General features: G+C 43.7%; 1 protein-coding gene across 3 annotated transcripts in view; it reads left to right on the top strand.

Annotated features, from left to right (window-relative positions):
• The first annotated feature begins 2,919 nt into the window (after positions 1–2,919).
• Positions 2,920–15,844, top strand: part of LRP4 (LDL receptor related protein 4) — an 83,772-nt gene continuing 70,847 nt past the window's right edge. For all 3 annotated transcript variants that reach the window (XM_039552455.1, XM_039552454.1, XM_039552456.1), the window contains exon 1: positions 2,920–3,119. In XM_039552455.1, coding sequence (XP_039408389.1) covers positions 3,035–3,119 — 85 coding nt within the window. In that variant the 5' untranslated portion in view covers positions 2,920–3,034. The remainder of the gene's footprint in view (positions 3,120–15,844) is intronic.

Below are 15,844 nucleotides of genomic sequence, written 5' to 3'. Positions count from 1 at the left end.
CTTTGTTGTCTTTTCCCTGGCACAGGTTTGTTATTTAAAATCACCCTGAAAATTATGTAAACTATCAGTAGTATTTCATGGCACTTACTTTATATCATTGGATTGGTTTATTTCTTTAATGTTTTTTTTTGGAGGGGGTGCGTCTGAATTATGTCCCAAAATGGTTATTAGGATAATAATCTTCTTCCTGTTCCACTTATAATGACTGGTGGAGTTTTTTTGCTTGGGCATGTTGTCATATAAATTAATTGTTAATTATATTTTAATTACTTCTTTCTCATCTGTCTTACAGTACTTGCGTTATATATCACTTATCAGTGATCTATAAATTATTGCAGGTTACTTCATGATGTTCCTCCCTCACAGGTGTGGGTAGAAGCAAGTACCTATCTTGTGCATGGGTTGAAGTGTATTCTGATATTTACATAGTCTTAAAGTTATTTGGTCTGAAAGAGGCAAGACCAAAGCATATGGCTTTTACCAACATTATTTAGAAGCTCCTCTACTTTTACCATAAATATCCATTTTACACTGCATAAATCTATTTTACAATTATTCCTCAAAGATCCCACATGTAATCAGGGCTATATTCAATCATAGTATTTTATCGACAGGTAGGTAATTGAGAGGTTTATAATATAAATTTTCGTCTGTTCAACTGCAACCTATTTAGGAGATTTTTGTGAAAGACAGTACTACATGTTTCTCTAACATTTCACCAGGGGATTTCAAAAGTACTAATAAGACAGTGATATAGTTTGAGTTGAGCTTAGAGAGGAAATTATTTGCCAGAATACAGTGCAAGAGTCAGAGGACTGGTAAACACACTTTAACAGAATGGGTAAAAACAATTGTTCCCTGGGGAAAGAAGAACTGAAGAGCTAACAAGTGAATTTATTTGCATTTAGGACAATATTTTTCAAGAGGCTTTTGTTTCAAACATAGGAAAATACTCATCTCAACAGCTGAAAGACTGTTCCATGACCTAAGTATATAATTATCAGGAAGTTCTGGGCCCTGTGTCTGTGCTTTATCACACTCAGTACTTCAGCATGTAAACTTCTAAAAGCTTCTGTGAGCCTGAAGTCAGAAGGACTCCTCTGAGTTATACTACCTGATGATCTAGCCTTGGTAGAAAATTCAAATGAATTTTGGTTATGTTGCTCTGTGTTTTGGGGAGATATAGTGCTAGACAGTCAGCCAGTCCCCAGTCAGTGCAAGGTTATTGTTTTCTCTCTCTTAACTTTAACCCACTATTCCAAACTCTCCCCCTTCAACCATCTTAAACTCTGATATCTCAGAGTCTATTACTTTACAATAATTGCCTATACTTTCTGTGCCTCAGTCTGTCACTGATTCCAAGTCAATATTATAATAGAATTTTTTAATCTTTCCACCTCAACCAGTCCCTCTTGACTACCTATATTAGTCATTACTCTTCTGCAACTTTGCACACTTTGCCTACCAAATACATAGAATTCAATGCCATAGTCGACGTGCTATTGCACTCTTAAACTAACGTGGATCTACTCCTATCTTGAACCAGTGGTTCTGCATATAAAGAAAAAGTCTGCTTTTTAAAAATTTTGGTGGCCATGTACAGTAGATTAATACATGGTTTGCTGCTTACTGTTTCTTGTGGTGTTCCTGTTCTTGGGAGTTCTCCTCAGTGAAGCTGTGTTGGATTATTTTCTCTTTTCACTGAGCTCAATTTGTCAAGACTCAGTCCCTGTTTTAATTTTATGTTGACATTTTTAATAATACCCCTTGTCTTCACCATTTTACGCTTAATTAATAGGAGTGGCAGGATTCTCTGAATCACATGCTGTGCTGTTTTCTTGTGATTGTTTAAAGGATGGGATTAATTGCAGCTTCCTCTGGATTCATCTATGGGAAGGCTTTAAATAAGATAATTTCTATCACTGGCCCTTTGGTGTAAATTTGACAAAATTCTCATCTTCCCCTGTGGTCTGGGGTTTGGACTATCTGACTCAGCTTTCTGTTAAAGTTAATACTTTGAAATCAACTGAGATTAATTATTTAACAACAGCTCCTTGCATTGTCAACCTAACGTATTAAAATGTCAAATAATGCCACAGAGCATCATAAAACTGGCTCTAAGGGTGATTTCCAGTAAAAGCCTGTCTGCTTTTTAATGCAGCACAGAACAGAAGGCACATAAGCCAATTGTCCAAGTGTTAATTTCTACTCCTGCAGGAAACGACCCTAAATCTTTTTTTAGGGTCTCTGAGATTCATACATAGTCAGCTGTCTTCGGACACCGCGGCTATAAGCAAAACACCAAATAGCAGACTAGTTGCCACGAACGGAGGGAAAAATTAGATGTTTCTCCTAAGTAGCAACATGCATGCTGGGCAAAGGGCTCGCGAATATTTCCCTTTCGAAGGGAGTTTGGCAAACGGGGACGGGACGGGGAGAAGGTCTCTGCGATTTGTCCTGGGTACAGGTAGCTGGCAGAAGTCGGGAAGCGGTGGCAACGCGCGGAGACCGGAGGATACCGGGCAACCCTGCGGCACGCAGCCGAGAGCCCGGAGCAATGTTCCTTGGCGATGCTGCGGGAGTTGGGAGAGGGAGAGCCGACACCGACGGCCCCGAACACCGGGGCAGCTTTAGGAAGGGCTTCCCCGCCCGCGGTGAGGGAGCCACACCCGGGGCAAGGGCTAAGGGGGTCCGGGGGCTCTGGGCGAGCCCAGGGGTCTCTCTCTGGGCGGCCCCAGGGGGTGGCGAAGGGAGGTGCGTGCCTCGCCGCGGAACCTCGGCCGCGAGACCGCCTCTGCCGCGCCGAAAGTTTGCGAAGTGCCTCGGCGCTGGGGGGAGCGGGGCGGGGGCTGCCCTGGCGGGGCTCCTCCTTCGGGGCCGGGCCTGGGCGGGCGGAGCGGGGAGGGAGCCCCCAGCCCCGGAGTTGCCGCGGCTGCGGACGGAGCGAGTGGCGATCGCGCTGGGGTGCTCCGCGCAGGAGGAGCCCGCGACGTCGCTGCGGGCGGCCCGGGCGCGGGGCCGGGGCGCTGCCACCATGAGGCGGCGTGGCGGGGGTTGCCTCCTGCCCGCGCCTCCGCAGCTCCTGCTGGTGCTGCTGGGAGCGCTGCTCCGCTCCAGAGGTAAGCGGCTGCCGCGGCACCCTCTGCCCCGCGGCAGCGCGGGGGGCCCAGATGCCGTCCTGGGCTCGGCGGCGGCGATCCGTGCCCCGGCGGAGAGCTCTGCCCGGCCGCGCCGCTCACCTGCCCGCGCCCGCCGGGCGGGGAGCCCTGTCCTGCGCCGCCCCGCCGCCGCGCTTTGTCCGCGCCCCGTCCCGCGCTCGGACGCGAGGCTCTCGCCTTCGCCGTGCCCCGGCGCGACGGGCTGGAGCCGGCGGAGTGCCCCGGCAGGCCGGAGCGCGGGTCGCGGAGAGGCGCTGCCCTGGCCAGCGGGCTTTCCGCAGCGGAGAGCCCGCAGCGCCCACGCGGCCGCTGCCCCCCGCGGAAGTTTGGCGGCGGCGGGCGCGGGCTTTGTTCCCGCGGTGCGAGCGGCGGGCCGGGCCGGGGCGGGTGCGCAGGTTGCCTCGCAGGCTGCCGTGCCCGGCGTGTCGGGACAGCCGCCGCTCCGGAGCAGGAATGCAGCCGCACACCCGCCGCGACGGGCCCCTTAAAGGTACAGCCCGGCTCCGCGGTGGCGCCCCGGGCTACCTGCCTCGCCTCGGCGGGGACTGGGAGTCCTCCCGCAGCGCCCTGGCACAGCGGGGCCACAGCAGGAGCGGTACCAAAAATAGTGACGAGGGGAGGGTTTCGCTGCGCTCTTAGCGAGCCGGGAGCTAGTCCCACGAAGTCTCGCCATAAAAACTTTAGCTTTGTGGTTGCTCTATCAACTGGTATCTGCTGTTTCTTCGTCTTGTGCGGGGGGTTCTTTATTTTACAAGTGCGCCCGGTGGAGAGGAAAACATCTAAACGGTTCGCAGAATTGTTTATAAAGAGTTAGAAGGCTTTTGGGGGAGGGGTGTGGAGAGGAGATACGTACCTCATTTCTCTCCCTTCACTGCTTTGGCAGCTGCTGTAGAATTTCACCCATCCGTTTTCTCCTATGCTACCCTGAAACTACAGGAAGCATTTGCAGTGGTGCTGCTGACCTCCATCATTCTACAAGTATTGTCCCTGGGGCACAATCATAGGGAGTTTGGGTTTCAAGTAATATTATTTCTCTTCTAACAAGAAACCTAACTGTACGCAGCTTTGAAGAATGTGCTAAGCTAGCTTGGATAGACTGACTAGAGAGGGGTGTAGTTCTGTGTGTCAGAAAGCCTGCTTTTTAGAAGCTAGAAGTACTCTTGAGTTCCCAAATGCCACACAGATACTTAGCTGCCCTCTAGGAGTGAGAAGGATCTAAAAGATAGCTCTTAGTAGGTACAGATCTGGATGTGTTTTATTTTGGCTATTGCCCAGGTGCTCCTAGTTAATGTGTCTGGGCTGTTAACAGCCATGTGGGGGATGTCTGATTGTAAAATGCAAGTTTGCTAGTACGTGGTTGTTCCTTGATGTCTCTAGGATGCTTTTTTTATGGCAGCTTGTTTCTCTTTCAAGTAGTTTTCTCATCAGAGCACTTTCGTGTATCCTCTTGTCAAGTGACTGTAAGTTTATGACTGGATGTGCCAACTGCTTCCAGAAGTGAATATCCTCTTTCCTTCATTGAAAGATAAGGAAATAAGGGCACAATTTTGCACCAAGGACACAATTCCTGAGCAATCTTTTCCTATTTGAAGCAAGGAAAAACATCAGGCGATATCAGGATGGAGGTGCAGAGAAAATGCCAAACTTTGCCATGAGTTGGTGTTCCTCCACTTAGCTAGAAAATTTGCAAAGTTGTTCCTTAGAAGTACCTGCAGGGTTGATGTGCAGCTTAACTGTCATAAAGCATCCACAGAAGTTGTGATGCCAAACAGGTGAATTGTTAGAAACACTTGGTCATTTACTACTCTGCCTCAGTACAGAAGAGTGTAAAGCAAACAAGTCTGCAAGACTGACCTTTGACTCTTTTGTAGTGGATAGTGGCAGTTCAAACTGGAGGAGTCTGTGCCAAAAAAAACCCCAAACCAACAAAAGAGGTCTGCAAGTATCTTGAGCTCTTGGAAGAGTGTGTTGCAGGTAAAAACAGGTGTAGTGAGGGAATTTAATGCTAATGTCATGCACCGCTGGTGGCTGGAGTGAAGAAGGACCTGGTGTTAAGATGCTCTGTGTTAGTATAAATACAGAATGTCACAGAACCTGTCTGGCTGATGTGTTTGCTGTTCTGGCTCCTGGAGCTCTGCCGGAAAAATACATAGCTACTATCAGAGCTTCACCTCTCAAACATCTTGACTACATTTTATCATTGCAAACCTGAATGTGTTACTTCTGTAGAAGTATATTTTGCAGTGGGAATCACAATTTCCACTGCCTGTGCTTGGCATTGCTGTTGGTTCTACAGCTCTTAGCCAAGTGCAAAGCACCCGTTTTCTTATTGTCAGCTTGGAGCTGATAATGTTCTACTTCCTGGGTGTGCTGAGACTGCTGGGGTTTGCTGATGAGCAATTTGGATAATAGTCACAGATCTCTTGATCACCCTGAATTATCTTTTTTCCAAAGACTTTCTTTTTTCCAAAGTGGTGATGGCACTGAGTAGCATTCCCTGTACTTCTAAAATGAAGAGCAACATGCTGCAGGACAGTGACAAGTGGTGGGTTTTTTGTTTTGTTTTTGACAATTTTGTCTACTAAAATGGAGTGGAAAAGCATATAGCATAAATCTTCCAGTATGAAGTTAACATTATTGATTATTTAGTGTATCTAAGCAATTTTCTTTTATATTCTCTTTCCAGAAGCTTTCAGTTATGTGCTATAGCACTGTTTCCTGCAGTGGAGAAACTTCTTGCGTATTGGGAGTGTGGGTGTATGCAGCAAGAAAATTAATAGGTGCTTAGTTACATAAAGTGCTTGCATTTCCAGAGTATTTTGTGAACCTTGAAGAGGAATATTCTCTTCCTGTGGGCCACAAAATGAGATTGCAGAAAACTTGTAGCCGTTTCTCTACATTGTATTTGTTGAAGTTACAGAAGAAAAAGTGGTTAGATACATTCAGTTGTTTGTATTTCAAACCAGAAAGCAGTACTTGCTCCATGTTAACTAGAAAAAGAAATTAAAGTCATTTGCATTTTGTTTTTACTCCTAAACACTCTTCAGACTAGTGAAATTAACATTAAAAAATAGTTAAAACATTAATTCTATGAGAATGATCTGTAGTCTGATAGTGCTCTTGAATCTTCCTGCACTCTTGTGAAATAGGCAAATATTATCCTTGTTTTGTAAATGTGGGAAGTGAAGTAGAAATTGTCTTGCCCAAGGCCAACTCCATTTGCCCTAGAATGCAACCTACCGTTGAACACAATAGAATATATGCTTCATAACACTTATAAAAGCTGATAAAGAGATATTATCTTAAAAACCAGTCAAGGTTTTAAAAATAGGTTTATATAGTAAATGCATGTTCTGCACCTTCATTGAATTCCTTTGCTGCTTGTGACTGCTTCTCTTTTTAATAATACTTGCATTTCTCTTGCTGATGGTCAAAAGATCATAAAGCCACAGAAATTTTACTGACTCTCTGTTAGAAAGGGTGAATTGGTAAATAAAGCGTTCTTAAAAGACATGTAAAAGAAAGGTGGATACTTAATTTCTCTAGTCCTCTGGTTTTTCTAGCTTACCTATTTGTGATGTTTTCTTCTATGTGTTTACATAATAAGATAGTATATATGTAGACTTAAACTGACTGTCTTTTAAGATGTTTGGCTTTGCCTGATAAAACGTCCAGAGCTGGAGCTCTGGCATACAACAAACCTGCTCCCTTAAATGGCATACTATATTTGGTGGCTGTCTTTCACACAAATCACAGCAGAAAACACTGAATGTAGTTGTCATCCATGAATCTCATGTCCTTGATGGTTAGACTCTTGCTTTTGTGTCTGTGGTGCCAGTGGTTCTTTGCCATTGCTGTTATGTTAGGTATTGCTCTTCTATGGGATTTTGTTGTCTCTACTGAGTGAAAACTGGGCACTGTAATGCTCCTTGAATATCTTCTTTCTTCTGTGTAGATTTCCATTTCTCTGTACCAAAGATAGTAACTGTATGGATCCAGGGGCTTGTTATTCTGTAGACTTGTGGTTTATTTGTGCTGTATATCTGGTTGCTCTGGGACTGTTACCTGGGAGTATTTGGCTGCCCTGCTGTTGTGAGTGAATTCATGTTCAGGTTTTTCAGCTTTCCAGGCATGTTTTCTTGTCTCTCTTATGCAGAACTGTCTGTTAAATGCTGAAGTGTTCCAGCCTGTGCATTTAGTCTGGGGGACTCTTGAACTGTAGTCAGTCTTTCTGTGAGGAGCAAATCTCCTCAGCTGTTATGAGTGTAGATGAAAGGAGACTCACTATGTAAGAGCAGGAAAATAAGTTTTCATAAAGACTTTATAAATATCAAATGGAGCTGATGTTTGTTGACTTTTGTAGTGCTAAATTGTGAATGACTGAAATTCCTCATATCAAGGAATTATGTAATTGAATATAGAAGACAAAGAGAAAAAGGGAATTGAAGTGTCACGAGCCCAATTCTGATGGTATGAGATACATTAAGCATTCTGGTATAAGCATGTTAGCACACCTGTGGGTTGAAAAGTATTAACAGAAGCTTTGTCTGTCATGAGGTTCTTAGGTGATTAGGTTCTTCTGGTATTAGCCACCAGTCAGCAAGTCACAAACCATTAAGATTAACAGGCAGTAATGTAGATGCATATTCAATGTTTGTACTGCCAGTTGCAGTTTTGTCAAAAAGTGTATGACTGAAGACAGCACAGATCTTGTTTCTCCAACTGTTGTATGTTGATCACAACTTTCTGGTGTTGCAATACTCAGAAGTAAAAAGCACCAGATTTTTTCCCTGAGTGGGTTAGAGGTAGAATAGAATTCACCTTCTTGTACTGTAGTGATGAGGTTGTGTAAAGAACTGTTGTCCAGCAAGGCTTCCAGTAGATAATGTATTTGCCTGAAAACAGACCCCATATTCTGTAGTGTCAAGGTGGAGTTTTACTCTTGGAGTTAAATCTACCAGCAGTGAGATGCTATCATGACTCCAGGCAGGGGAGACCCCTCTCCTGGCTACCAGCATGGTGACTTCCTCCGTATGCCCTAGCAGGGCATAGTCTTCTGTGTCTCTTTGTTACTGCCTGACAGCCCCTCCCAGCTGCTGGAGCTTTCTGTTTCTATTGCATAGCAGCAGTTCTTTAATCAGAAATCTTGTTAGTATTCAAGGATAATTGATCCGACTCTCTGGTAGGGGGTGGGGACCCAGCCTTGCATCCTTCTCCTACTTGCCACCCCCAGTTTGACCCCTGTTGTCTCTTTGTTTTCTCCTGTTAAGTTTGTGCCAGTGATGTGTGTGTGTGCTGTTTTTCCAAGCAGCCTGAAGCTGGCTGTAACCAAGAGCAGCAGTTAAATAGAGCCCGATTTCCCCGCTTCCTGGCGTTCAGTTGTTCAGCTCCATTTTCTGGTCTTCTGTGTTTTTGATTTGCAGAGAAGGAACTTACTTGGTGCCCCCGGGCATCTCTTAAACCCATTAGAACAAACTCCATTATTTCACTGTACTTAGAAATCCTCCTCCTTTAGTCCCAGCATCCATCAAAATAATGTATCCTCTGTAAGGCCCTCTGGAAAATGTTTAATAGGATCTTTTCAAACTCAAGGAGAGTTCCAGTTGGAAAGGGGGAGGGGAGAAGGCTAATGGAAGATCTGACTGTGACTTGCAGTAAGCCTGAACTTGGCCTGTGTCAGCTCTCCCTTCACCTCCATGCTGAGGGAAAGCTGAACAGAGCGGATCCAACACTGGGATCAAAGCTGGAAACAAAAGGCTTTGGGAGAAAAATTTCCCGTCTGGCCAAGAGGCAGCCACACAAAAGTGGTGCATAATTTATCACTCGAGGTTTATTTCTGCTGTGCTCCTTCTGGAAAGAGAAGGAAAAAAGAAGTGACTCTCCTGCTGTTTCGAAGTGGATAAGTGATGGCTTTGGAGATTTGAGGCAGGAAGGAGCTAGAGATACCATGGAAAAACTTTTTCAGTGCATTCTGTACCCAGCTCCTCTCTTGTCAGATGTGGTAAGACGTTATTTCTGTTGAGGGGAACCCTATTCTTGCATTTTGAAGTTTCAAAGAGTGAGGACTTTTAACTTCTCTGATAATTTACAAATCACAGTAGAGTGGTGTTGCCCTTGGCAAAATCGAGTTCTTTGACTTTCCAAGGTGTTTTTCTTAACTTAAGGATCGGTCTAGGTGCTGTGGCTCTGTGTAACATCAAGGAAGAGGCTACATTTGCCCCAAAGGGCTTATAGTCTTAATTGGACATCTGACATCTGATAAGGATCAGGGGTGTGATAATTCTACTGGGATAGATAAGGTCAATATTAAAATGGTATAGCTTTCTAATTAAATTTCCTTTAGCTTTGGTTTAATGGGAAAAGCTTCTAAAGTTTTTCATTCCAATTGCTTCTTAGAACAAAGATAGAGTTTTTGGGTAGGAGTTGCTATCAAAGACTACTGAAAGCTGGTAACTGTGTAAATAAGTTACAGATGAGGAAGCAGATGCAAGAGTAAACCATGAGAAGAAGGTAAGAGGATACAGGAGTATAGATATTAACAGAAGCAAAGATAGGCGTTTTGGAAATGAGAGCCAAGGACTTGAGCTGGCAACGGAACAGAAGAGTAGTGTAAGGAAATCCAAGTGGAGTAATTATGTGGGATCTGATGGCAGAAAGAGTTGTTAATTAGGTAGGATAAAAGATGGAAATTTTGAAAGTGAAGGTGAGCACTGAGCAGAATTTAACTGCTGAGACAGGGAAAGACTTTACTAGTGCTTTAAAGGAGGATGTGACAAATTGTTAGGAATCCGTGACAGTAGAGTCCCTGACCTAATGGGGTGATTTTATGAAGTATTAGGAGCCTAGCAATGGAGTCAGAGGTGGAAAGGGAGACTATTAGCAGAACACTGAGATGGTGAGCCCATGAGATAGAGGTGGTTATGGAACTATCTGCAGTGGTGGAATGTGGGATCTGTCAGCCTTGGGAGCACATAAACGAGAAGGATTTTTGAGTGGGATGTCCAGGAAGGTATTTTGGAGGATAGTATTGTCTGGAAAAGTGTATGAAATGGGAGGGCAGAACTGAAGAGAGAAGCTGGAATTTTGGAGATAATTGCCTGGACAAAAGCATGAAGTGAGAATAGGAGATTACTGTGGGTTTGGTAAGAAGTCTGGATACAGAAGCAAGTTGTAAGTCTGGTGGCAGAAAATTGCGGCTTTCCTGGAAAAGGAGCCTACTCCTCTTCCCCTTCCCCATTAAGACTTGCTGTGTGAAAGAGTGAATCATGATTGTGAACTGTTAAAACATAGGCACCCGATGTTCTCAGCCTTCTTCTCTGAAAGGCTTGTAAGAAGCATTCTGGCACTATGCAAGGTTAGAGGGAAATACACACTCTGCTCCTTTAGCCTGAATCTCCAGCTCAGTCAGTTCATTTGACTTGGTGACAGCTGGTAGTGCTGGGAGAGCTTCTTGCTTAAGGTGCAGCCATTCAGTGTATCAGAACTGTCTCATGGGATCTAGGATTAGAATAAAGTAAAGACACACCTTCTTTTTTTTTTTTTTTCCTCTTTTCTTTTTCTTTTCCTTTGTGCTCCCACCAGATTTTAGTTCTAAATTTCCATAACTGCTGAATAGTCAAATCCTTTCTTTGCAACTCTGAGGGTAGGGGGGGGGGGAAAAAAAAAAAAAAAAAAAAAAAAAAAAAGAGAGAGAGAGAGAAGTCTCTCAGGGTTGTAATTTCCTGCTTCTCTTCCAAGCTTCTGAGGATGAACCAGGAGGTGGGATAATTCTCTGAATTAAAATTGCATTTTTTAAGAGGAAGCCATCTTTACTGCTGTCCTTTCTTTGTTATTCAGACTTTGCCACTTCTTCAGGCTTGGCAAATTTAAGAAACGAGGTTTTTGAGGCCTCAGAGGCTGTGTTCTCCTCACTGTGATTTTTGAAGCCTGTTACTCCTGAAAAGCCTGAGTTGAGTTTCTTGTGGCTGGAGGACATGCCACTAATTTGTGCTGCCTTTATAAAAGGGCCTTGATCAGCATAGTACCTATTAGCATGAGGAAAAACATAATGAGTCTGTCTGTGAGAGAAAACTAGAGCATTTGTGGCATGGGAAAGGGGAGATAGATTGCAGGCTGCCATTCTGGAGGCTTTAATAGCCAAGAAATAGGACAGAATAGTCATTGGTAAATAGGAATGCTAGAGGGCTATCTGCATTTTTATCATGGCTCTCAAACAGAAGTATTCAGTGTCTAAATCTTAGAAATCCTGATGTAGGAGTAAATGGGAGACCGGGGCAGGAGTCCTTCAAGAGCAACAGTCATTGCCCTGCAAACAGACCTAAGTTTAATACAAGGAAAGAGCAGGTTGAGTTCAGAGCTGTATGCATGCAGAGATGAAGTGGTGAAGGGAATTTTCTTGGGCATTGACTTGGAAACAGGGAAGGACTGATTTGTCTGTTTGGTGTGGTTATGGCCCTCTGCTATCTCAGGGAAGGCTGCCTCTGGATCTGACTTCTTTCCTGATCCAGTGAACAGCAGCTGCAAGAGGGTGTTGACTCATGAACAGTTGATTGCCAAGCAATTGTCTCCACCACTAGGGTGGTAACCTCATGTGTTCCAGTTTGAACTGTCACCACTCATGAATCAATACTGTCTGTAGGCCTTTGTTCACTGCATTTTTGAGTGTATGGAAGAATTCAGACCTGCAGTCAGCATTACCTTAAACAACAGAAGACTTTTAGGCCTTTTGGGTGTTAGTTGTTGGTTTTAGGGGGTTCTCTTTTGTTTGTTTGTTTTGTTGGGTTTTTTTCCAGGCATGAGGTTCTTTTGTCTGGGAAGCAGGTGGATCCCCTGTCTGTGCCTCAACTCCTCTACAAGGGCAGATTTGTCATCCTTGCATCTTTGGCAGTTATGCTGAGTAATTTCTATGCTACAAGTACTCAAGCAAGACCAACCTTGGTGTTCCTTGACTTCTGCAACCTTTGCCTACAAACTGGCTTGAAGCAGCTTGCTTACTAACAGGAGAAGCCTGTTATTTCTCTGAGGTTTCTCTTGTTTGTGACCTGCCTTCTGTGAACTGGAAGATGAGGAGCTGTAATCTTCTGTTGCTCTTAGTGCAAATTCCAGACTAGAACAAAATAAGCAAATTGCTTAGGTTTGAGTTTTCCAGTCAATTGTCCCTAGAAAATGTTGGGTGTTTTTTTGGTGCTTCTTTTCTTGCCTTCTTATGGTTAGTTCTTCACCCACAAGTCTTTAGAAGTCTGTGAGCAAACTTTTAAGCTTGAAAGGAATGTCTAAAACAAAAAAAAAAAAGGACAATTCCTGTGATACCATGTAGTAACTTTTTCTTGGTTGGTTGTGCTGGGTAGGCAAACTTGATGATGTATGCTGGAAGAATAAGAGAAACTCAGATGATTATTTTTTGAGAAAGGACCCGTGAGCAATTTTTGTGATGAGATACTTTAGAGCAGACTGGCAAGAAAGAGGGGATAGTAGACACTTGCTGCCTTTAAAAGCTTGGCAAAACCCCATTTAGCTTAATTGGGTACACAAGGTGAAACCTAACACAGTTGCAATATAGAAATAATGGGAGAAATAACAGGGCAAATTAGACCTATGTACAATTCATCAATTGTAGGATAAAAATAAACAGTACTCAGACAGAAGAAGCCTTCCAGCAAGGAAGGGAGTGAGGTAGAGATGACATCTTTGGTATGTACATCTTGACTTACCCGCTCAGGCAAAACAGGCTCTGAGCTCAGGCTTCGATTAAGTAACAGGAACAGCTGCCAAAACACCTACGTTTGTTGGCTAATACACTGCAGTGCATTGGTCCTGCAGGTTAATCTGGGAAAGGCACGGAGAATGTTATCTGGGTTTGTCTTGGTTTTTTCCTTGAACAATATAACAACATGCTTTGCATCCTGTATGTCAAGATCTTAAACTAAATACGGTGGCAATGCTAAACCTGCCTCTTGAAGTGTTGTGAGGACAGAGGGCCATTTGAGTTGCACCCCAGAAGACCAGGTAGCCTAAGGAGCCGGCTTTTCTGACATTGCAGGCTGCATACCAAAGTCTCCGAGGTATGTGCTTTGTGGCTCCATGCCCTTTAGAGACAAGCAGAATGGGGGTGGCTCACAGGAGAAAAATGACAGTAACTCCATAAGGAGAATATTATCTGTTGTGGGATGGGACTGAGCTAAGATGGGTAGACAGCACAGACCCTCTACAGGCCCACACTAATGACCTTCAGGAACCTTTGCATGCCTAAGGCTCTGTGTGGCTGTGGCTGTGCTGGCTGTGTAAGTGGCCCCAGCAAGTAGGACGTGTTTCAACTGCTCAAACCATGAGAACTGAATACAGTGCTGAGATTTTCCTCCTATACTAATCAAGAGCAAATTAAATATTTGACTCCCATAAGAACGAACTCCAGAGCTCTGTATGTTCTTCCATTGTAACCAAAGGGAAGTCAACTTTTTTGTTTTCAGATGTGCAAAGACATGAAATTACTAGATCTATGAGATCTATGTAATGATTGCTACAGAGTAGGACTGGAAGGATTTCCATTGCTGATCTCAGCAGCACCAATACCAATTCTTTTTATGCAATCTCATCCAAAGCAGCAAAAGTTGTCTCCACCTAAAAGTACAAGATAATCACAGATTGAAACCAAATGAAAATGCTGTCCATGCCTATGAAAACATTGTTTCTGGGGTTTGACACGCCTTTTGACGCTTGGGAAGCAAATAATTTAATCCAAAATTCACATGAGAAACTAGTCAGAATCTAAACCAGAACACAAGCTGCTATAGCAGAAAAAAGAAGTCCGACCCTGCTAGCCAACTAGACTGCCACGAGTTATTGTGCAAAGTTATTCTACTACTTAGCACCTAGTGCTAAGTGAAAAGTGCAAAATCAAGTCAGACTTTTACCAAATACTGAACTGGCATGTGCAGTTTGGATTGCAAGTTGGATACAGGGAGGATACCATAAAAAAAAAATATTGGAATGAGAACTAAAAGGAGAGGCTGAGAAGAACATTCTATAATCTTATGAGTAAAATATAAAATATATTAGAGCAAGGAACACTCATATTACTAGAAATAAAATGTTATTCTTTGGAACATTTAATTTCTATCCTTGGACTCCATGCCATGTATCCCTTTCTGTTAAAGCCTCTGTGGAGACAGGCCCTTCGTATCTTGAATCCACTTCTGGAAGAAACTCAAGCGTGCTGTTTTTTACATGTGGGTAACACTTGCAGAGCTTGTTTTGCCAATAAAAGTGTCTTTGAATTGATTGTGGTGGGATGCGCTGCGAGTTCTGATGTAACATGAGGCTCTTTGCAAGTGCAGATTTTGATGAGAACTCGTCTCTAAAATCTCTAGTAATTTTGTTTTCTTGTTGCTGTTGTGAATTGGCTCCTTTCTTTCTGTGGCCCATTGTTGTATGGATTCCACCTGGTTAAGAAATTTGATTTATCCTTGGAGGCCTGAACTGCTGTCTTTGCTAGCAGGAAATAAACAATGTTCCAACTGTCCCCAGTTATCGCCCACTTGCGTTTCTGCAGATCCATGTCTTTTGCAAGCATGCTAGAAGAGATGACTTATGGATCATGAATTGCATTTTGCCAGTCCTCTGTTCCTTCATATCTATCAATTTAGTTCTCTCCTCCTTTTTAAATTTCGTAAATTAAACACACTGCTTAAAATGATTGAACAGTGGGTTGGACCATGGAGGTCTGGTTTGCCTGGGACACGGTGGCTTGTTTCAGGTGGCACTAGGAATGCAACTCCAAATGACTTACAAGGGTGTGTTACTGATTCAGAGTAGGGTTTAGGATAATCTCGCTTTATGGGAAATATTGTCACCAATATACAGTTTTACGGTAATATAAAGCCCATGTTCTGGAATAGCAAAATTGGAGGAATTTTTGCTCCTGCTGCCTTTTCTTTTAGTAAGCTTGATATCTCTCAGAGAGAAATTTTTTTGGTGGGGGTGCTATGATGTTGTCACTGCTGAAGATTGTTCTTCTCTGCCTGCAATGTATGTGGCTTGGCCTCCAGCTGCTGGGCTTCCTTGGCCCAGGGGTGTGGTTTCCTGTTGCGCCTAGTCTGGTGTAACTGTGGGTTGACCCAGAGAGCAGTCACACTCTCTTGTCCCTTTGATAGGTCTGTGTAGATATCTGCTGGATGAATCAGTCCAGCTTGTTGGTCCGTCACAGAACTGGCCTGCAGGATGGTGAAACCACAGTTTGTGTGGTATTGGCAAGCTGAAGTGAATTGCTCATCAGTATAGACCTGATGGAAGGACAGAGGGAGGCAAGACCAAGCATTTTTTTGGCACTGACTTGCTGCTTCTTTGCTTTGCCTTAATAGTAATTTGGAATGGCTATCCCTAGAAACAAGGGAAGATGAGAATTCAAGCCCAAGATTTAATTTCTGTGGCTTATGTAAGCATAGGCCTCTTTATTGTATTGTTACTTGTATGACAGTCTTAGTGCTGTATTAGCATCCAAGTGTGATGAAATATCAACCCATAGATGTTGCAATTGGTGCAGTACATTAATTGGTGATGCCCTTTGTGGTGGAAACTTCTGTTCATTAGGGTTGGAAGCAAAGACCTACTATCTTATTTTAGTTGGGCTACCACAAACTAATGTTGTGAGTTGTTGCCAGAGAAATGGTCAATCTGAATATGAAAAGCTT

This window comes from Corvus cornix, chromosome 5 (genome assembly GCF_000738735.6).
Source record: "Corvus cornix cornix isolate S_Up_H32 chromosome 5, ASM73873v5, whole genome shotgun sequence".
NCBI lineage: Eukaryota > Metazoa > Chordata > Aves > Passeriformes > Corvidae > Corvus > Corvus cornix.
This window is presented reverse-complemented; position numbering and strand designations above follow the sequence as displayed.